General features: G+C 39.6%; 2 protein-coding genes across 3 annotated transcripts in view; both read left to right on the plus strand.

Moving 5' to 3' along the window:
• LOC306886395 (DNA polymerase epsilon subunit 2-like) overlaps positions 1–3,340 on the plus strand; it is a 22,943-nt gene extending 19,603 nt beyond the window's left edge. The window contains exons 17-19 of the mRNA XM_079443463.1: positions 2,503–2,679; positions 2,809–2,876; positions 2,963–3,340. Coding sequence (XP_079299589.1) covers positions 2,503–2,679; positions 2,809–2,876; positions 2,963–2,981 — 264 coding nt within the window. The 3' untranslated portion in view covers positions 2,982–3,340. The remainder of the gene's footprint in view (positions 1–2,502; positions 2,680–2,808; positions 2,877–2,962) is intronic.
• Positions 3,341–3,659: 319 nt separating this feature from the next.
• LOC306886390 (von Willebrand factor A domain-containing protein 5A-like) overlaps positions 3,660–23,636 on the plus strand; it is a 32,146-nt gene continuing 12,169 nt past the window's right edge. For both annotated transcript variants that reach the window (XM_079443445.1, XM_079443446.1), the window contains exons 1-13: positions 3,660–3,787; positions 8,853–8,904; positions 9,048–9,250; positions 9,333–9,555; positions 9,898–10,058; positions 10,212–10,326; positions 10,706–10,881; positions 10,954–11,042; positions 11,132–11,276; positions 11,352–11,431; positions 18,379–18,493; positions 18,579–18,737; positions 20,578–20,681. In XM_079443445.1, the coding sequence (XP_079299571.1) occupies positions 8,862–8,904; positions 9,048–9,250; positions 9,333–9,555; positions 9,898–10,058; positions 10,212–10,326; positions 10,706–10,881; positions 10,954–11,042; positions 11,132–11,276; positions 11,352–11,431; positions 18,379–18,493; positions 18,579–18,737; positions 20,578–20,681 (1,613 nt within the window). In that variant the 5' untranslated portion in view covers positions 3,660–3,787; positions 8,853–8,861. The remainder of the gene's footprint in view (positions 3,788–8,852; positions 8,905–9,047; positions 9,251–9,332; positions 9,556–9,897; positions 10,059–10,211; positions 10,327–10,705; positions 10,882–10,953; positions 11,043–11,131; positions 11,277–11,351; positions 11,432–18,378; positions 18,494–18,578; positions 18,738–20,577; positions 20,682–23,636) is intronic.

Genomic DNA, 23,636 nt, shown 5'->3' on the forward strand with positions numbered 1-23,636 from the left:
ATGATCTTACTGTAGTTCCAGACTAAATATCTACATGATCTTACCGTAGTTCTAGACTAAATAGCAACATGATCTTACTGTAGTTCCAGACTAAATATCTACATGATCTTACTGTAGTTCTAGACTAAATATCTACATGATCTTACTGTAGTTCTAGACTAAATATCTACATGATCTTACTGTAGTTCTAGACTAAATATCTACATGATCTTACTGTAGTTCTAGACTAAATATCAACATGATCTTACTGTAGTTCCAGACTAAATAGCAACATGATCTTACTGTAGTTCCAGACTAAATATCTACATGATCTTACCGTAGTTCTAGACTAAATATCAACATGATCTTACTGTAGTTCTAGACTAAATATCTACATGATCTTACTGTAGTTCTAGACTAAATAGCAACATGATATTACTGTAGTTCTAGACTAAATATCTACATGATCTTACTGTAGTTCCAGACTAAATATCAACATGATCTTACTGTAGTTCCAGACTAAATATCTACATGTTTACTCATCTCACCTGCACTAAAACGCATTCAGTGTTCCTCAAAATCAATAAAAACAGTGAGATGCAAACTCATAATATTATACAAACCTGCAAAAATTAAATATGTTAAAGGTCCCATGGCATGAAAATTTCACTTTATGAGGTTTTTTAACATTAATAGTTCCCCTATCCTGCCTATGGTCCCCCACTGGCTAGAGATGGCGATAGGTGTAAAGCGAACCCTGGGTATCCTGCTTCGCCTTTGAGAAAATGAAAGCTCAGATGGCCCGATCTGGAATCTTCCCCTTATGTCGTCATATGGGGAAAGGTTACCTCCCCTTTCTCTGCTTTGCCCGCCCATGAGAAAATGAGCTCCGCCCGTGCGAGCGAGAGACATCATGGCTGAAAACTAAACGCATATTAACAGACAAATTATGTTCATATTTAAAAGTCCAAACAGTAAACGCTGTTTTGTAAATGATTTATTGATGAGTCTGCTGCTTTAAGGCAAACTGAAAGCGCTGCTTCTCTGCCGCTCGCTGCTCAGAACAGACACCGAGAGAGACGACACTGCTCCGGGAGAGAGACCTCACGCTCGCGGGGCAGTGCTGGAGACATCTTACAACTGAATGATAAGGGAAAAGGTTTTTTTTTTTTTTATTTTTTTTTTTTTTTTATAAAGTCGCTAGGTTTGTTAGTATGTACCCGTTATGGGAAAAAAGCCGCCTAAACGGTCTGAAAGTTACTAAATATTGTGCTAAAGTTGCGCTCGTGTGTGTGAGACGCGGCAGCTGATGGCAGCGGGCGGTGGATATTGTTGTGGTCCGCCCAGGTAAAGTCTATGTGTGGGAAACACTGACCGTATCCAGACACAATATTTTAAACTAACCATTCGGAGACGTCCTGCTGTAGCCGCTGAGTTGCAACTTCTTCATCCGGTGCTTCTCCATCCGGATCAGATTCTGGGTCAAACTGAAAAGCTTGAAGGACTGCGTGTCTACGAGCCATTGCCATACATCCACTGTCAACATTAGCGCATGGTACCGTGGCCGCAAGCTGCAGGACACACCCACCCTCCACCTTGCCCCGCCTCTCTCCTCCTCATTAGCATTTAAAGCTACAGACACAGAAATGGCTCGTCCTAAGGAAAGCTCATGTTGGGACTGGCTCGTAGTGGCTGAAATTCTGCACCAAGGCTGAATTTTGGGAACGAGACTTCAGATACAGTACTAGGGACCACTTAGGCCTATATAAAAGCATCCAAAAAACAGCATGTCATGGGACCTTTAAATTAGACAAATATCATTTATGTATTTAATCCCATTTTATTAAATAATGTCTTTGCTACTGAGCTTCGATGATCCAATACAGCCATACTAATAAGAAAAAAGAACACATCTGTGTTTGATTGTAGTTATTGCTGAATATTGTTGAACTTTCTTCTCCTGCGTCATATTCTTCATGTGATTAGTTTGAGCGGCGCCCTCTACTGTACAGACCTGAATCTACATTTCCTTCAGTCTGAGCCGGATTCACTTCACTTCTGGTGTGAAAGGACTTTTATATTTGTAAAAGAAGAAATTTTTATATTAAAAACAAGCAAGCCCTGTCCAGATTTAAAAAGTAACTCAAAAGTAACTAAGTAATGTAATTAGTTACTTTTTTTTAGGGAGTAACGCATTATTGTAATGCGTTACTTTTAAAATGAACTTTCGCCTGTTTATCTGGTGAACTTACTGCGCTGCGTCTGAAACATGCGTCAAATCCACGTCACTTCCAGTTTTTACAGAGTCGAGTGCTCAGAACAGGTTAATTGTAGTAGAGTTTTTTGAAATCATCTTAAATCTAATGGGTTAATTATTATCTGTTCATATATCTAGTATATACTCTAGTACGAATATAAACTGACATTTACTCAGTTCCTTCAGTCCTTTCTACAGATCGGTGTTCTCTGAATTGCTTGCTGACATACAGTGCGTGTTTGGTTAATTCTGTGTTTGTTCTACAGTTTGTGAGAACCATCTTGTCACAAGGTCATCTGACGCCGCTGCCGCTGTACGTGTGTCCGGTGTACTGGCCTTATGATTACGCACTACGAGTTTATCCCGTTCCTGACGTCATCGTCTTCGCCGACAAATACGACCCATTCAACGTCTGCAACACAGACTGCCTGTGCATCAACCCGGTACGTTTGCACCTGATTCATGTGAATATGAAATATGTGTGTGCATGATTAATGTGTCTCAGCTGGACGGATGGAATCTGACCGTTCAGTGAGTTTGATCTGAATTCTGTTGCCTTCTTACTCTTTCAGGGCTCTTTTCCGAGAAGCGGATTCTCCTTTAAGGTTTACTATCCGTCCAACAGAACAGTGGAGGACAGGTATGATTATTAATAATGCATCAACATTTACATATTTACACTGCTTAGAGAATCATCCCTCATATTTCTCTTTGTTCTCTTTACAGCAAATTGCAAGGGCTTTAAACAAGTGGAACGTCATGTGCTTCATGTTTTTTAATATTTTGTTGTTTTTGTCATTTCTGTTGCACTCTTTAAAAATGTAGATTTCCTTTTAGATTCTGTTACAGTAATTTCATATGGTAATGTTTGATTTGACTGTGTTCATGCACTTTTAAAGTAAAATAAATACGGATAAAATGTAGTTGTTGTGGGATTCATTATATCATTTATATAGATAGATAGATATATATATATATATATATGCAGATGTGGATCATGTCTTTGTTTGGTATTCGATATCTAGTATAGATGAAAAGTATTGAAAGCTGCTGAATATTTTTTAATGTGAATATTTGAATCTGAATAAATGGATTCTGCCTATTATTATTTAATCAGCGATTTACAGACATATTGACGTACAGTCTAAAATGATTATTATAACACTAACAGTACAGCTCTAAATCTCACTGTCACAGTTTGTATTAACCGATTGTACATTGATTGTTTTTCTGGTGCTCGTGACAAATGGTCACTAATCATTCTTATCAGACATATTGATGACCAAAACAATGCTGTTATCTTCATAAACGCAAAAATGCCAGTGATGAGGCAATGGTGTACAATACAATCATCTCTGCAGGATAAGTTTGCCATGAGAGAGTTAAAAGGTTAATGACCACGTGCTGTGGGCGGGTCCAGAGAGAGCGTCACATCCTACTTAATATTCATGAGCCACACATTTAAATACTGCAGTGTTTTCTGCGTTTACTCCACTCTTCTTCAGACATCTTCAGCTGGAAAGTCGTCTTCATCTGATTTACTGAATCACAGTAAGTCTTGTTTTCTGTTTACTTTCACTTTGTAAAAGAGCAAAGATGATCGTCGAAATGATTTCATCGCTTTTAGTGAATACTGTGTCATTCCTTTTGGCCCTTGCTGTGTGTCTAAAGTCAAAAGCGGAGTGATTTCTATCGTAAGCGTGTGTTTAACGCAAGGGTTAGGTATAGATACACAGGAGCTGGACAGCATCGTGTGAACTCATCATGACAGGCGTTAATAACAGTGGCTGCAGTGAAGAAGGGACTGTTCCGAGTACCTTATTTAAACTGGTGTATTCTCTAGTTTGTAAATCATGTATTAAGTTGTTAGTGTTTAGTACAAGCCGTGGGGGAAATATGTGACGTGTCAGACTTTGAGAAAGTTAGTTCTTGTAAGAACAACAGTGTTTGCGATTATAACTGCGAACACAAAGACTTCATCTGCGAAGAAGAATGCATGATAGGGACCGCCAGACCTGTTTGTGTTTCCCATGTTAACATGTTCGAGCCATAGACTGTAAAAAAAGATGGACGACGCGTCTCCGCTTCCTTCCATTATAGAAAAGTGAAGCCAAAACATCTCAGTATGGCCGCTGCCATCTTGAGTAAATGACGTCATGTGGAGCCCGAGTCTGCGCAGTAGAGTCATGGGGTGGAGCTGCAGAATCAAACTCCTGCAGACCCAATCAACCATACAAAACAGAACATATATCAGCGTGATAACAACTACCTTAACCAAAATCATATTTTGGAAAATTGTATTGGAAGTGTAATTAACTTTTTTTGTTATGACTCAAGTCCCATTTGTTTACATGGAGAGGGCTGTGTTTATGACCTGTACTGCAGCCAGCCACCAGGGGGCGATGTACGAGTGAGACACACCCGGTTCGAGCATTCACTCTACACGCGGATGCGGTCAGGTGTTTATCTGGTGACCAACTTCCGGTTTCAGGTCCGCTCCGGATGTGATAGAACAACCACAGCAGATTCTCAAAAAACAAACTGACGCAAAACTGTCAAATACACGCAGACTTGCCCATTACATGATTTTGGTGTTTTTGTAAAGATTACAAATGATTGGTATGTTCGCCTGTAAAGGCTGAAGAATGGTAAATGAGAAAGATTGGTTTCGAACACGTGTGCAGAAAAACAAAAACCTAAAAGTCACACACAGTGAGAGGACCGTAATGACTATCTGACTGAACTATAGCTCAACTGCAGATTTTTGTAATGAAGTCTCGACGTGACATTATGCAGCTGGCAGAATCAAAAACAGAAGAAGCGTGCCTGTGTTCATTTAGGACCCGGCCGATAATACGATAATTATCACGATATAAATTTCCCTCGAATAAACGATAAGAGTTTGATAAATGCTCAATATAAGTTTATGCTGCAGAAGTGGAACAGAACAGCACGACTGATGTGAAACGCTTCACACGGAGCGCTTATCCTCAAAGTTCAAACGACAGCGCAGCGGTTGCGAGCTTCACTAGCGCAGATGTGTTACTCGCTGTGATCCAGTGTGAAGCGCTTCAATTCAGCGAAGAACACAAATGAGGGATTTAAACTAGCTTAAAGCAGATGAAACGGCAACCGCAGAAACAATGTGTGCAATGACAGTCAGAAGGCCGTTCAATCTACAGATCGCCATTATTTACCATGGATTTACTATAGTAACCTGCGTTTGACAACCACCAAATGTGGGTAGATTTCAGCAGCAGCGGGTAACAAGGTCACTCCCACTTGCTACAACTGGCGGGTGGAATTTTATATACAGTAACAGAGCTGGACGTTACGGCTTATCTGGAACAAGAGGATTTTCTTTAAGCAGTAAGTGAAACCGTGGCATATCCCTTATTTACATGCAGCCCCCTCAGATTTCTGATTGCTTAAAAAAACACTTATCACACTTCCGCATTCGAAAAGCGGAAGATTCAAATAGTAGCACGTTCACATGTTCGACTAAAAAGGCGTGGAAAACGCTAGGCCGCCGCGTTCTCCTTCTTTCAGAGCACTCTATAGCTTGTGCGCTATGCTTGCTCAGCAATATAGACCCGTGCTCTCTATGAAGACGCAGAAGTTTCAGCAAAGGATAAATGCATTTCCAGCACTAAAAATCGCTTGCGCTCTGCTACTAAATTTATTTAAAATTAAAATTTAGTTATGGATTTTGTCACGGGCAGGAGTGCCTTGCCATGCCATGTGGTGTTCCCACCAGTTGTGTCCATATTTGGTTTGTTTCCTGTTTAATGTTATCATTAGATAATTCTGTTCCAGCTGTGTTTGTGTAATTATCCTGTGTATTTATAGTCCTGTCTGTTCTGTTTTCTTTTCGTCTGGTCTACTCGTTACTCCCCGGTGTTGTTGTCTGTGTCGGCCTTGCCTTGGCTTGCCCTGTTTGGATTTATTAAAGACTATTCTTTATATCCTCGTCTGCGTGTTGCTGTATCCTTCTCGTGTGTACACCGTGACAATAATAGAGTATTTTAATATAAAATGCTATATTTTACGAATGCATTGTGGTACCATTACGAAACCAATGGAGACCATGACCTGAAAGTACTCAAAAAGTCTTGAGACAGTGCCACCTTGTGGTCAAAAGTTAAAATGACATGTCAAATAAATGCTAATAGCTTTCTGTGAATTTTGACTATTGTAATGAGACTGATATTAATAGATTCCTTGGGTCATGCTGAGAACAGTGATGCCAATGTTGCCATAGTCAGCCAAACTTCCTCTCTGCCCTTTTGATTTTCTTTAAAAAACTACTTTTTCAAACTCTTCCTAGACCGTTGGTCCGATTTCCACAAAAATCGAATCATATCATCTTCAGACCATGCTGACAAAAAGTTATGGATTTCGTGTTGATAGACAAACCCGTTTTCACATACCACAACAAAGAATTTTAGACATGATGCCAAAATGACACTTGAGGCTGTATCTCTGCAATGCTTTGGCATATTGACACCAAACGTTGTGTGTGTCAGTAATCAAGCTTCCATCCAGATTTTGTGCTGTTTTGTTTTCGACAAAGAGATATGCGTTAAAAAAAACTGTGAAATTTACGGTCTACAGCCTGTTTCCATCCAACTGGCCTTTTACTGATAAAATGGTGTGCGTCATGACGTCATCCCTAAAAAAACAAATTGTCGCTTAAGTTTTGGTGTATCGCAAAAACAATGTTGCCCTTGAGCTGTTTCCATACATAATTTATCCTATTGCGTAAATTATAGGCTAGGCTAGCTGCTCTTCATCCATTTGAAACGAACAAAAAAGCCTTTTTTATGAAGTGTCATGAGTTTTTAAAGTTTTTTGTACTTTGTTATAGACTAGATAGGCCACTGTTGGTAATCAAGCAATGATCATAAACAGTTGCAGTTGTATTATAATTTTTCTGATTAACTTTTATAGGAAATATGAATGTTCATTCCAGTTATTTTATTTCTCCTAACCGATGGTAAGCCATTATTAACCGTTCACCGACAAGATTGTTAAATTACAATTAAATAAAATTTAAATTGATAGGTGGCTTGACCCATTACAAATACCTAAATTTGTTTTCCATTAAAATGGAATCCAGAAAATAATGGAAAACAGAATTTGGTACAGATAAAACTGTAAAACTCAATTAATTAAAAATTTAAAAACTGAATTTGGAAATAAAACGGATTTCATAGAGCCCTATAATTATATATATTTTTGTTGTTGTTGTTTTTTGTGGTAATAAAAATATATTTAAGTGAAAAATAGCTTCTAAAATGACTTAAAATACATACAGGTGGTGGTCATAAAATTAGAATATGATGAAAAAGTTTATTTATTTCAGTAATACCATTCAAAAAGTGAAACTTGTATATTAGATTAATTCATTACACACAGACTGATATATTTCAAATGTTTATTTCCTTTAATTTTGATGATTATAACTGACAACTAATGAAAGTCCCAAATTATATTCTAATTTTCTGGAATAAAAAAATTAATCTAATATACAAGTTTCACTTTTTGAATGGTAGTACTGAAATAAATAAACTTATTCATGATATTCTAATTTTATGACCAGCACCTGTATGTAATAGCAATGATGCAATAATAATTAGTTCAAATAAAGTATCAAAAGCAAGAAATTATATGGTTTTATTGAACAAAACTGTTAAAATATATAATGTAATATAAACAATAGTTAATGTAGATTACTCATCACAACAAAGACCTGCAGGGGGCGCCAGCGGCCTGATGATTATTTTTACACACTACTGTGCGATCTGATCTGATCCTTGTCTAATATTGACCAAGCACCATTTAATTCAAATGTACACTTAATCTTTACTATTTGGCCATTTCTTTAGGACAGAAATCCTACAGCCGCTGTGAACAGAGCCGCCATGTGACGCGCACTTAATCTACACGCATGGAAATAATTATAGCGCATATACTGTTAGAACTACATCGCATGTAATTATTTAATGAAGTCATAGCGTTTGTGAATTCACAATTATGCTTAATTAAACAGTTAATTAAATTGTGCATAATTAAACAGTCTAATAATGTGTTTTATGGTTTCTCGCCCGTGAAATGCGCCACTTCCGGTATTTTGGCGGTTAGTCGACGCGAGCAAAATGAAGTCGACTTTTTAAAAAAAATCGACTAGTCGACTAAAATCGAATCGCGACAGCCCTACCCCCCCAAAATTAAAATTCTGTCTACGCCACTGACGTGAAATTTGAATTTGATTGTCCTCTATTTGTTTGTTTTTTTTCTCTAGTCACGTTTGATCTCACGAGTCTCCGTGTGATCTTGTTACTGTGAAATCGTTCCTACAATCGACAAGTGTGTGGTCTGGTCGAATCTTTTAGTGTGAGCATTCAGAGGATGATAAGGCTAAAAACTGTCTTCATGTCTGTAGTCTCCCATGGTTTTAAAATCATTTAAGATTTCAAAATAGTCTAGTGTGAGGCCAGCCTTAACTGACCAGATCAATATCCCAGGAGTTTAATTGCCTTGATGCTATACTCTGATTAGTGTTATTTTTTTGAGCCGTGTATAATGTGCGGTAAAAGCTGATTTGTTTTCACAGAGCGTCATCATGATGAACTGCTGTGGTCTTGTGTCTGAAAAAAATGAACCAGGTATAAACATCTCTTCCTTCCTATAATCAAAGCTTTATATTTTACATTTCTTTTGTAATTACACATGCTTCATTTTCTTGGGAGCACATGTTTGTTTTGAAGAGGATGTTGAGATGTTTGTGTATCTGACGTTTCTCTCTCAGTTCCTCTGAAGAGCATCTCGGTGGAGCTGCAGGTCCGGGATCACGTGGCATCCGTCCGCTCGTGTCTGCAGTATGTGAACGAGGAGGAGCGTCCACTGGAGGCCGTGTTCGTCTTCCCGATGCCCGCCGACGCCGCCGTCTGCCACTTCAGCGCCAAGATCGGAGAGCAGGAGATCGTGGCCAAGCTGCAGGACAGACAGAGCGTGAGTCCAGACGCTGCATCTTTCTCTAGTGGTGTCTGATTGTGTTGGAGTTTGTGGGAACGGATGTGTTTGTCTCCTGCAGGCGCGGGATCAGTATGATGATGCTGTGAGTTCGGGTCACCAGGCGTTTCTGCTGGAAGAGAGTGAAGAGAGTTCAGATGTGTTCAGACTGAGTGTGGGCTGTTTGTCTCCAGGTCAGAACGCCTCCATCACCATCGTCTACGTCATTGAGCTCCGCGTTCAGGCCGATGACGCGCTGCGTTTCTGTCTGCCAGCTGTACTCAACCCACGATACAAACCAGCAGGTAATTATTCCAAACTTTTGATCATTAGTGTAGGGTTCACAGAGTGTGTGGCATTATCTGCACTGCGAGCGATGCATCAGAATGAGTAGCGATTTGCTCATGTGGGAGAACTGCAGAAATGTAATGCATTTTGATGAATCTTGCATTAGGAATGTGAATAGTTCAGAGGTTTCATGATCAGCAGTCTAAACAGCCTTTTATAACAAGTGGGAGCAGCAATTCTCAACCAGTCACCTGCCTCTTAAACCAGCCTGATGCACAGGTCAGAACGGAAGCTGCTGTTGGACTCGAGATTGATCTGGATTTATAAAGTATCTCTGTTTGTCTCTGTGATTGCCTCAGCTTTAGCGTCTGGTGTCCCAGAAGTGTCCTCAGCATCTGTTATTCCTTACACTCTGTCTCTGAGTGTTGAAGTGAGATCTTCTGACCGCATCTCCAGACTAGAATCCAGCTGCGCTCTGGATCCTCTGGAGTTCCTCGACGCGCAACACACTCACGCCACGGTACTACGGACTAGTGCGTATAAGTGCGATTGTGTGTCTGTGTGTGTGTGTCTGTGTGTGTGTGTATGTGTGTGTGTGTGTAGTTTTTATGTACTTAACGTCTTAATTTCAAGAAGCCTTTGAGATTGCGTGTGTGTTTGTTTGTGTGTGTAGGTGAATCTGAGTCCTGGTCACCGGTTCGATAAGGATGTGGAGCTGTTTCTGTATTATGAGAATTCCCATCAGCCCTCTGCTGTCGTGGAGGCAGGAGCATCTGCGGCTCAGTCAGGTATAACTCTGAGCATCCAGCGCAAGTATCAGTACAACATGCAAGATATGATGCATTTGTTTGCCCATGAATTCAGTTTGGTTTAAGTATACTTCTAATGTGAGTTAAAGCTGGTAAACACTTTATGATTTTTACAGTCCTTTACAGTTGTTGCTTGTCAGAATGTATGATATGACCCCGGTGAGATTTTGGATAAAAGTCGTGTCACACTGTGCGACAATGTAAAATTGCCATAATTTCTTCATAAAGGCATTTGACCTTTGGTGTTCATGTCTCACTATTAGGTTGGGACACAGGGCTTGATGAGTTGTTCAGGAAGCTTTGATTCGCTCTGCAGGATAGAGACTGTTGTACAGTCTAACACCGCTCTCTGTTTCAGTGTCTCTGATGGGCGACCCAGCGCTCATGATCAGTTTGTACCCAGAGTTCCCTGCTGATGTGATGTCTTCCCTGGCATCTCAGGGCGAGTTCATTTTTGTGGTCGACAGATCAGGCAGTATGGACTGCAAGATGCATCATGGGAATGACGCACAGATGCGCATCGAAAGTGCAAGAGTACGATTTAGGATTTCAGATATAATTTGAGCGTATTGAGTCGCGCATGCTCATCTGCACATGTCTCTCTAGGACACGCTGCTGCTGCTGCTGAAGAGTTTGCCCATGGGATGCTACTTCAACATCTACGGATTTGGCTCTCACTTTGAGTCCTTCTTCCCGTCAGTGACCTAGATGCTAATTATTCTTCAGGAGTGATTTTGTGTTGGTTAGCTGTGGTTTTGAGAGACTGTGGCGTGTGTCGTTGCAGTCAGAGTGTTGTGTACAGCGAGGACACGATGGAAGAGGCTCTGAAGAGAGTGAAGATCATGAGCGCAGACATGGGCGGCACGGAGATCCTACAGCCACTGAAACACATCTACAGTCAGCCCTGTTACCCGGATCACCCTCGACAGGTACAGCAAGACCAGCGCATGCGCACCCTTACAGATTCCAGAGATCATTTACTACTCTCTCCTTTGTTCTCTCAGCTGTTCATCTTCACTGATGGAGAGGTGTGGAACACTAAAGAGATTCTGGATCTGGTGAAGAGTCATGCTTACTCTCACAGGTGGGTTCTCTCGTCTCAGTCCTCATTTAATGACATCACTGCAGTTCACTCCGGCGTAGTGGTCAATTATTTTTGACAAAAAATAATTTATTGATATTTTCTGGGATTTTATCGATAATTAGATGATATTTTGCGGAGTGTGTTATTGTGCAGGTCTCTTAAAGGGGGAGTACAATGCTGTTTCATGCATTCAGAGTTGTTTACACTGTTAAAGGGCCCCTATTATGCCATTTTTAAGGTTGCTAATATTGTTTTATGAGTCTCCTAAAACAGTTTTACATGCATCCAAGGTTAAAAACTAGGGATGCACCGATACTGGTATCGGGTCGATACTGAGCTCATGTACTCGTATTCGTTAAAATGCCCCGATACTAAACGCCGATACCACGCATGTGATAAGTGCCATATTCAGACAAAGAAACACCAACAACAGAAAAACAGACAGCAGAATGTAGTTATTAGAGATTAAGGATGTCTAAAAATGTACATGCAATGAATATAATGTTAAACATTCAGTATTAATGCCCTTATAGCTGATGTGAGCAAGCTGATAAGCAAAACACGCTGAGTGGATCCAGCGCACGGCGGCACAGATGCGCGAGCTTGTCGAGTGAATATCCCTTTCTCACAGATATCACTGGAAAGTTTGTACTAAGGTCGGAAATGTCAAAAACGAGTAAGTAAAACAATGCACAAGTTACTTAACAGTAGGGAGAGAGAGATAGAGAGAGCGCGCGCACTTCTGTGGTGTGATCTTTATTGATGTTCGCTCAGCACGCATCATTTCAAATCGTAAATATATGACAACATATAGGGGCATTCATTCACTTTAAACATCATTTATTTTTAACCTTAAGCATTGAACACGAGTGAAACACAAGTGAAACTATCAGCCTGTGTGAAATGCGCTAGGCTGTTCTGTACTTGTCCCTTACATCTGCTCCGGTACACATAAGTGCGCGGGCTGTGCGTGTTTTCCTTGCTTCATGCGTGTTTCTGCAATTATATGGATTTGAAATCTAAATGTTTCAGATGAAAAAATAAATAAAAAATTCTATATCTGAAAATGATTGATTTATAACGAGTGGTTCCCTGCATAATTACAGCAAAACGCGTGGTTACAGCACTGAGCCGCTGCAATGGAGCAGCTCTAATGCTATTTAAGATGATGTACCATAGAGCAAATAAATGAATAAAAAATTAACAGTGAAAGTAACAAAAAATTGTAAATTACATTTTAATGGGCATAATTAAGTGTGAAAAATAACCGAAGGATATACAGTCAAACCAAAAATTATTCAGAGACCAGATATAATTTTTTTTTTTTTTTTTTTTTACTAGGCAAGTTTGGCAAGGCAAGTTTATTTATATAGCACATTTCATACACAGTGGTAATTCAAAGTGCTTTACATAAAAGAAAGTGAAAGACATTTAAAATCAATAAAAACATGGAAATAAAAATAATAAAAACAAAGAATTTTAAAATGATATAGAAAATGATTTAAAATAAATTTAAAGAAAATGATTATACATAAAATGTATTGCAGTCAGTTCGGACATATAGCACAGTGCTCATTCAACAAATGCACAGTTAAACAGATGAGTTTTGAGTCTTGATTTAAATGTGGCTAATGTTTTAGCACATCTGATCTCTTCTGGAAGCTGGTTCCAACTGCGGGCCGCATAATAGCTAAAAGCAGACTCCCCTTGTTTTGTGTGAACCCTTGGTATTTCTAACTGACTCGATCCTAATGATCTGAGTGGTCTGTTCGGTTTATATTCAGTGAGCATATCAGCAATATATTTAGGTCCTAGGCCATTGAGTGACTTATAAACGAGTAAAAGTACTTTAAAATCAATCCTAAATGTAACTGGAAGCCAGTGTAAGGACCTGAGGACTGGTGTGATATGCTCAGATTTTCTGGTTCTAGTCAGAATCCTGGCAGCAGTGTTCTGGATGAGCTGCAGTTGTCTAATGGTCTTCTTGGGAAGGCCGGTGAGGAGACCATTACAGCAATCCACCCTGCTGGTGATAAAGGCATGAACAAGTTTCTCCAAGTCTTGACTGGAAACAAAACATCTAATTCTTGCAATGTTTTTGAGATGATAGTATGCTGATTTAGTTATTGCTTTGACATGACTACTGAAACTAAGGTCTGTCTCCAGAATCACCCCAAGATTTCTGACTTGATTTTTAGTTGTTTGACCCCTAGAGTCAAGGTATGCATTCACCTTGAGAACTTCATCTTTATTTCCAAATGCAATGACTTCAGTTTTCTCCTTGTTTAACTGAAGAAAGTTCTGGCACATCCAACTGTTAATTTCATCAATGCATTGGCAGAGGGAGTCAATGGGGCTGTAGTCATTTGGAGATAAGGCTAGGTAAATCTGGGTATCATCAGCATAGCTGTGATAGGCAATTTGGTTCTTCCTCATTATCTGACTTAGTGGGAGCATATACAGATTAAACAAGAGCGGTGCAAGAATTGAGCCTTGTGGGACTCCACATGTCATGGCCGTCCACTTAGACTTATGCTCTCCTATACTCACATAATAACCTCTCCCTTCTAAGTATGATCTGAACCATTTGAGTGCCATCCCAGAAAGCCCGACCCAGTTTTCCAGTCTCTCTAAAAGTATGTTATGATCTACAGTGTCAAACGCAGCACTAAGATCTAGTAGTACCAGCACTGATATTTTGCCAGAATCAGAATTGACGCGAATATCATTTATTATCTTAACGAGTGCTGTCTCTGTGCTGTGATGTGCTCGGAAACCAGATTGAAAATTGTCCAGGTATCCATTTGACTTTAAGTAGTTGTTCAGCTGATTAGAAACTACCTTTTCAATTATCTTACCTATGAAAGGAAGATTTGATATGGGTCTATAGTTGCTCAACATGGTGTTATCAAGATTGCGCTTTTTCAGAAGGGGCTTAACAACTGCAGTTTTAAGGGAGTTTGGAAAAGTCCCAGAGAGAAGTGAGGCGTTCACCACTTCTAAGAGATCAGCCTCTAAACAGTTAAGCACATTTTTGAAAAAGGATGTGGGAAGTGTGTCAAGATAGCAGGTTGAAGATTTAAGGTGCTGTACTATTTCTTCCAAAATTTTGTTATCAATTTCTTTAAAAACACACATAGTCACTTCTTTTTGAAATTGCGGTCGAATCTGTGTGACCTCTGCATAACTTGAGGATGTGCCAATCTCCTTTCTGATATTATTGATCTTCTCAGAAAAGAAGGAAGCAAACTCATTGCATTTGCTGTCGGAGAGCATTTCACTGGGAATCTGACTTGGGGGGGTTTGTCAGTCTCTCAACAGTCGCAAAAAGAGTGCGGGTGTTGTTTAAGTTACTGTTTATAAGGTTTGAAAAGAAAGTGGGTGCAGGACACTATAGTTAATTTAAGTAACTGAGGATAGCAAAATAAAGTAAACTGACAAATTATACCCAAAAATTCTTCATACAGTGGACTACCAGTAAAATTGATACAAAAGTGAGACCAAAAATTATTCAGACCAAGTAATGGAAAAAATGTAAATTCAGGCTTTCATGAAGCTGGTTGACAGCATGCCCAGGAGACTACAGGCTGCCATTAAGGCTAAGGGTGGCCCGACAAAGTATTGATAGTTGTGTAAATATTGTCATACCAACAGCTGTCTGAATAATTTTGATTGATTGATAGACAGGTATTATCAAGCTAAATTTGTTCTGACACAGTTTAACTTGGAGTTCTTGTAATATTTTATTAGCATTTTCTAAACTATAGCGAATAAAATGAGAGAAATGTTGAAGGTGTCTGAATAAATTTTGGTTTGACAGTATCTATTTGATAAATTAAGTTAATCAACTAACATTTTACATACTCATTTGTTTTCTTTACCCAATATTTAAAAAATTTAAAAATACAATAAAAATATCGGTATCGGTACTCTGTATCGGCAAGTACCAAAAATTAAAGTATCGGTATCGGGCGAGTACTGGAAAAAGTGGTATCGGTGGATCCCTATTAAAAACACTTTAGTTTTCTCAAAATCGATTTAATTTAATCTAATTTCTAAATGATTCATAAATGACTCGTGCGAAGCACTTCGAAAAATCAGTCTCTCTAAACCCCTCCTTTCCGTGAGTCCTCACTGCTGTGATTGGTCAGATGGCGCAGTCCTTTGTGATTGGTCTACCGTGTACAGCGTGTGTCGGAAACGAAACACCCATTGTCATAACGGAATGACTGGAGACTTGTCAATACATGGAAAAGATGGTATCGATTGTACCTTACCAATTCAAGCCGGAGTCTGACGATGAAACGGTTGAAGTGGCTGATCAACAAGAGCAGGAGCAGGACGTTTCTCAGTTTCTTCCCATCAACACGCTTCATTCGGCAGCACTGCACGGGACTCTCTCGGGAAGAATGTCTCTAAAAAAGTGTGTTTTTGGTTGTAAGGGAAAGATAACCTTGTTCAGCTTCCCGAAGAACCCAGCGTTAGGTAAACAGTGGATGCAGTTTGTTTTTACGGGTCAGCAATGGAGTTTCGCAAGTGTGTTTGTTGATGAACGTTTTATAAACCAGGCCCAGTTCGACGCTGGATTTGCATATCGTTTGATACTGAAAGACGGAGCAGTCCCAGCTATAAAAGATCCCGGTCATGATTCAGAACTGCAGACAGTATGTGAAACTGCATCAAATGTCTGTGTTTTTAATCAGCGCTCAAGTGCTCGTCACTCTTTAGCTCTGCCCACGGCACGCCTCCAGGAGCTCGGCTTTTTTTGGAGAGAATCGCAAAGCTGTATCTTTCTTTTATAGATATGATCAAACTAAAAACTTTTTGGACATATGAAGGATGCTGTACTACTTTATAGGTACTCTAGATTAACATGAGATTGGGTGAAACTGTCTGTGTTATGCCCCCTTTAAGGACTGCCGTGGACAGCTGACTCCTAAAGTTTGTTTCTTATTCTTCATATTCTGTGTGCTGGTCAGTTCACACTGATAGAAATTAATCATTTCCAATAAGTTTAAACTGATTTTTACATTTATATGGGTATTTTTACCTTTTATAAAGCCATTTTTTCTAAAAGTGTCCACTATCTTTTGAGTTAGATTCTTACATTTAATCAGTCAATTAGAATAATGAGACATTTGGGCTGTTACCAGGCAAATGAAATCAGCACAGAAGCTGCATTTACACACAGTTTAATGCAAGATATGAATGCACTAAACCTGCAATTACAAATGCGTAAATAGTGTTTTGATATATTAAACATAAAACGTTGAATACTGATATTTGAAAAGATTTTAAACATGAAAAAAAAAAAAAAAGCTGAAATGTGAAATTAAAACTGCCAGCAGGTGGCAGCAAATCACTGTTAATAGGTGAGTCATTGCGATTGAACCGAATCATTTAAATGGTTGATTCATTCAGGAACGAAACACCGTCATGTTGATATTTTTCTTTTGTCGAAATAGAGCAAAAACAGGAAATATGGTGTCTAAAACCAAGTCTCTTAAAGGGGTCATATGATGCGATTTCAAGTGTTCCTTTCTCTTTGGAGTGTTACAAGCTGTTCATGCATAGATAAGATCCCTGAAGTTGCAAAGACTAAAGTCTCAAAACCAAAGAGATATTCTTTATAAAAGTTAAGACTCGTCCACGCCTAAAATGGCTCATTCAAACACGCCCCCACATGTCTATGTCACATTGTGGGAAGATTTGCATAATACCGCCCAAGTATATACGCAATGAAAGAAGGCGTAACTATTATTCTGGCTGTAGTATTGTTGCTGCCGCCGGCGCCATGTCCTGGAGACGCTGTGTTTCGTTGTGAAAGCGAAAGTACTTTGTTTGGGCTTCCAAAAGAGGACACAACTAGAAATCAGTGGTTAAGGTGTGTTAACAACACTATTCCAGAATAGTACAACGCAAATATTAGAGTGTGTGCAGCGCATATTATGGAGGACTGTTTCCTGAACTTGGAAGAGTAGCCTGCCAGCTGTTCTCAAATGTTGTTTCTGTAAAGTGGGGCAATTCCAGCTTTGCAAGGACAGTTTGGTGCTTCTGACTCCCAGCCTGAAAGTATGTTTTCATATTTAAAGAATTTGCCACTGACGACTCAAACGTGAGTTTTGAGCAGTGTAGGGTAGTGCTTGTTGTTTGTCGTTTCTACGATCACAAATGCAGACGTGGTAGTATATGTCATTATAATCAGTAATTATGTCCCTACTGGATGCAACAAATGCCTCGTTTAAAAATTTGCTTTATTGTTTTAGTCTCATCACGGCAGGACAAGCATCACAATACGGGGTGAGGGGCGTAAAATTTCCGTCTCACACTCGAGGTATTCGGCCAATCATCGGCCTAACGCACTGGATGGCTGGCCAATCAGAGCAGGCCTCACTTCTCAGAACGATGAGCTTTGTAAAAAATCGGCACGTTTCAGAAAGGCGGAGCATAGAGGAGCAACAATGTACAGTATGTGGAAAATAATGTTTTTTGAACCTTAAACCGCATAAACACATTGCATTACATCAAATACACAAAATAATTTTTAGCATCGTCATATGACCCCTTTAATATTAACTTCTTATTTATTGAACTGTTGTAAAAAATATCACATTTGTAATCATGGTAATTTTTGGAGGAAAACGGCACTCTTTGTGTGAAATTGATTGACTATATGTAGTGGTATAAAAATATACATTTTCTGCCCCCATGACTTGAATTTGTGATCATTCTAAATGCATTTTAATAGACTGAATCATGCAGTGAAAGAACACACTCTAAATGAGCACATGCATGAAGTGCACTCTGTAGGGGTATTTTGAATGGTTTTTGCCAAATAATGTCAAATCACACATCGGTAAAACAACAATTACGATATTATCGCACACCCCTACTCCAGCATTAGTTCATGTCGATGGTCAGCACCGGAGCTGCTCTTGTGTCTGCAGGTGTTTCTCCTTCGGGATCGGTGAGGGCGCGAGTACGGCTCTCATCACAGGAATGGCCAGGGAAGGTTCTGGTCACGCTCAGTTCATCACAGGCACTGACCGCATGCAGCCCAAAGTAAGACCTTCTGTTAAAAACAGACTGGATCCAATCAGTGCAAGATGTTTAGGGTGTTTATTTACAAGCCTCTGATCTCCGTCAGGTGATGCAGTCGCTCAGGTTTGCTCTCCAGCCGGCTGTGGATAATATCTCTGTGAACTGGGCCGTTCCTGAAGGTGTGACGGTTGACATGCTGTCCCCACCCATCAACGCCCTGTTCCAGGGTCAGAGGGCGCTCATCTACGCTCAGATTAAAGGACAGGTGAAAGCTTTGCATGGTTTAATCTAATAAGCTTATGGAGACCAGCGTCATTCATTTGTTTAAACCAAGGTTTCAACAACCAGCAGCCTGTAGGCCAAAGTTGACGTTTTTCATCTTTTAGTGGCTCTATGATGTAAGAAAAATGCCTGTGTCCTAACCCAGATGTGACCTGACATTGTGATGTGATAAAAATAGGCCTGCCCCCTTTATAGTTAACTGTTGGTCATCAAGAAGAGGCTTAGTCGACCAAAATGTATTAGTCTCTTAGTAGAAATCCAAATCTGGCAGGAAGTCCAAACATTCACTAATCATTCATCAACCTCAAATATGGCTTATCATTTGAAAAATATGTATGTAGAAGCAACTTAACACTGCCGCTCTCTCTATCATTAACCTAGATAAATGTGTGCTATTAGGCGTCTATCCGAGTGCAGAGTGTGGAAGCTGTTAGTGTGCTACTACATGATGATATGAAGGCACCGGCACAATCACTGACATTGTTTTCCTGATAACAGCAGAAACATTAAAGAGCATCACAGATAAGAATAAGACATCATTCGAAACTGTAAAGGGTCTACTTTTATTTGTGTACACTCAAAATATCTACAAAACGTTGTGCATGAAAACAAATGGCATGCGCTTTCTACAGCCTTGGTCTCCTTGAACTGGAGCACGTCACAAAAATGAATAAAACTCAGTGTATCGGCTACTTGCCCCACAGACATTAGATATGAGAAATATTTATACAGAAAGCTTGAAAACATTTACATTTATGCATTTAGCAGACACTTTTATCCAAATCGACTTACATTGCATTCAAGTTACAGTTTTTACATTTTATCAGCTCTTGCTTTCCCTGGGAATCGAACCCATGACCTTGGCATTACTAGTGCCATGCTCTACTATTTGAGCTACAGGAAAGTTGCTTTGACACAATTTACATTGTTAAAAGCGCTATATAAATAAAGGTGACTTGACTTGACGAAAGGTAGTATGTACAAAAGTATGTACTTTCTCTTCACAAAAAGAGTACATACTTTTAGGTCATAGTATAAGTAGGCGAATTGGGATGCAGCAATGGAGAAGTTGTCTGACAGTTTTTACATGTCTTCAAATAGTCGTGCAGATTTTTGTATTTGCTATAGTGTTTATCACAAAAAAAAAGATGGTCCTGCTTAAAGACTTCCTACTTGTCGTCTTTAGTTATCTGTAAAAACATTTGTTTACTTTGTAGATTTTGTGTATTTTTCAAAGGTACGCTACTGTTATATTTGTAGTTATTTTTGTTATATTATAATAATAATTGTTATTAAACCTGTAAAGCCTGACATAATTAAATGGGTCAAAAAAATTTTTTTTTAACCTTTAGACAAAATATGAAAAAGTTTGCATGTGTGTTCTTGAGCTCAGAAACGTATCAGAAATGTTAGAAGAATGTTGTCTGTGATATATTTTCACTACAAAACAACAAAATATTTTGAGAATTTATGCTGCAAAAATCTGAAAGTCCCACAAAATACTGGTGGGACTGAATAATCATTTGAGGTACTGATCATGTAATTTAGAATTAAATGGTTTAATCTCAGTTTGTTTATCATTGTATTTGACTAATAGCCATAAAGCAAAATGAACATACTTACAAACATAAAGAGAACAAGCTGAAAACTGGTTGTCATATGACAAAAAAAAATTGAAGACAAATTGCTTGCTGTTGGAATTGTCACATCACATTTTTAGTTTAGATGCTACACGTGATCACTAAATTAATTTAAATAGATTAAGAGTCCTGTAAATTTCTTAAACATCAAATGTGTTACTTTCTCTTTCTTCCTCATCATAGAGTTCAGGAAAGACAGAAGGAGCTGTAACAGTGAAATACAGGCTGAAAGATCAACCGGTGACTAACCAGCTCCAGTTTACTCTTAAACCAACAGAAGACACAGGGTAACACTCACACTCACACTCACACTCACACACACACACACACACGTTTGTTTTTATGAAAAGTGGGGCCATTCCATAGGCGTAATAGTTTTTATACTGTACAAACTGTATATGCTATTGCCCTACACCAGGCATCCTCAAATCTGGCCCACTCCTGCAGAGTTTAGCTCTAACCCTAATCAAACACACCTGAGCTGCTAATCAGAGTCTTCAAGATCATTATAAAATCACAGGTAGGTGAGTTTAATCAGGGTTGGAGCTAAACTCTGCAGCAGATTGGCCCTCCAGGGAAAGATTTGAGGAACCCTGCTACACCAACCCTACACCTAAACTTAGCCTAAACTTACAGGAAACTCTGCATTTTTACTTTCTAAAAAAAAAAACTCCCTCTGTATGATTTATAAGTGTTTTGAAAAGTGGGGACATGGGGCAATGTCCTGAAAAGTCACCTTCTCCTTGTAATACCTATATCATAACAATTTATGTCCTCATTTGTCATACAAACACACACACACACTCACACACAAATATAATTAATATATTTATATAATTAAAAATTAAGTACTGATATTTTGGTAAAGTATCTATAAAAATGTAAGTACAGCTGTGAAGTAAACACACACATGCTGGCTAACAAACATTCACTAATACTGATTAGACATGGGGCAACGTTTTGAGCAATTTTGCTGAGCAACTTTTTTTGAGCAGTGTTTCTTGGGCACTTTCCCACTGAGAATGGGTAACAAATTTCTATCTGGATACTTTAGATCAGGTGTGGGCCCTGTGTCCAGCAACATTGCTCAAAAAGTTGCCCTGTGTATCATCAGCCTAAGACAGTGTTATTACTGTTTATTTTATTCCTTGTTTTGGCTTTAATAGGACAATCATGGGCAACATTTGACTCTTGGGGGGGGGGGGGGGGGGGGGGGTCTTTTTTCAGATGCCCTACCATATTGTAAAACGCATCAAAACAGCAGTCAAGAATAACTTAAAGATGTTGCCAGCGTTTGCTAAACTGTGGACGAGCTTTGACTCTCGCTGCTGATTTGATTGGCAATGCTTCCTGTTTAAAGTGTCAGTTGATGGCCTTTAATTTTTAACCGGAAATGTGCACGCTGCTTTTCTGATGTTCATTGTTTTTTTTTCCCGTGTCACTCGATATATGTCCGATTTGAATTGTTACCAAAGGCGAGATGCGTGAAGAAAAAAATAAACGATCAGTTGTGGGACTATTCTCTGTCCTAAATCGCATACCAATCATTCCTGGACTTTCTCCTATCTGTTACTGGAAATGACATTACTGGTTTGATATGGCCCGATCTCAATTAAGTTTACACATACTTTTGGTGAACTAGATCTCGCTCGAGACGCAGGCTGTCTTTGGACGTTTGGCCAGAACCGCTTCCAGAATTAAATCATATATATTTTTTGTCCCATCTATTGCTTTGATCATCACTGTGTCAATCACTGCTATTTCAAAAATGAGTCATTCCCGAAACTTAGCACTCCGTATGTGTCCGAAAAATTAATTATAGCCTAGAAAGTGCGCAAAGCACGCTCCCTTTCCTATCACTTAAAAGCGTCACTCATCTTAGTTCATTGCAATCTCAGAAAGGTCCGTTATAATCAGTGAAGCTCTCTAAACTGCACAATGAATCTCTTATTTACATTGTGTCTACACCTAGTTAATCATGAGATGATTCATGAACGTGCAGAACTGCGCTTAATCAAAATGGTGAGTGGTGAGTGGATTCTGAACAACTAAGATGTTTCCGATTGGCCATTGGGTTCCAGAAATCTTCTGAACACTTCAAAAACATGTTGGATAGTTTGCCAGATCTTTAATTGCTTTTGCTTTAGTTTGAGGTGTTTAGTGCCTGGGCTTGGCTAACCGGTCCAATTGCAGCGGGGCTGACATCGGGGTACCCCCCCACCACCACCACCACCACCAATGGCACCCATCAAGGGAATTATAGATGTGACATCAAATCACTTTTATTGTCACATCACCACAGCACATGTGCCTTCGTGAGTGAAATTCTTGAGAGCGTGCTCCAGACAGTGCAGAAACAATTTACATATAGACATTACCATACATACGTACAGACTTATACAGATGACAATGTGTAATATACACATACATATACTCAGTACACATAGTGTACTATTAGACAGACATACAGTTACCGATACACAGTATGTAGTACACATTCTACGTTATATACACACAGTAATATGCGAAGATGCAGCAGATTATATATAAACCGGATGTGCAAATGTCATGGATGTGCATTGGATGGTATTTCCAAACCAGGCGGTGATGCAGCCTGTCAGGATGCTCTCCACAGTGCAGGTGTAGAATGATCTGAGGATGCTGGGGCTCATTCCAAACTTCCTCAGCCGTCTCAGGAAGAAGAGGCATTGGTGTGTCTTCTTCAGCACTGCATCTGTGTGAGCGGACCATGTGAGATCCTCAGTGATGTGAACACCGAGGAATTTGAAACTGTTTACTCGCTCCACAGGTGTCATGTCGATGGTGATGGGTGTGTGTTCTCTGCTCTGTCTCCTGAAATCCACCACTAGCTCCTTGGTCTTATCGATGTTGAGTGAGAGGTGGTTCTCTTGACACCATTTAGTCAGGGTTCTCACCTTCTCTCTGTAGGCCGTCTCATCGTTGTCAGTGATCAGGCCTATCACCGTTGTGTCGTCAGCAAATTTGACGATGACGTTGGAGCTGTGTTGCTGTACAGTCGTGTGTGTACAGGGAGTACAGGAGTGGGCTGAGGACGCAGCCCTGAGGAGCACCAGTGTTGAGGGTCAGCGGGGATGAAGTGTTGTTGCCCATTCTGACCACCTGACATCTGCCTGTCAGGAAGTCCAGGATCCAGCTGCACAGAGATCCGTTTAGTCCCAGAGTCTGGAGCTTCTCAACCAGTGTGGCAGGCACTATGGTAT

The sequence above is a fragment of the Barbus barbus genome (genome assembly GCF_936440315.1).
Source record: "Barbus barbus genome assembly, chromosome: 20".
Lineage (NCBI taxonomy): Eukaryota > Metazoa > Chordata > Actinopteri > Cypriniformes > Cyprinidae > Barbus > Barbus barbus.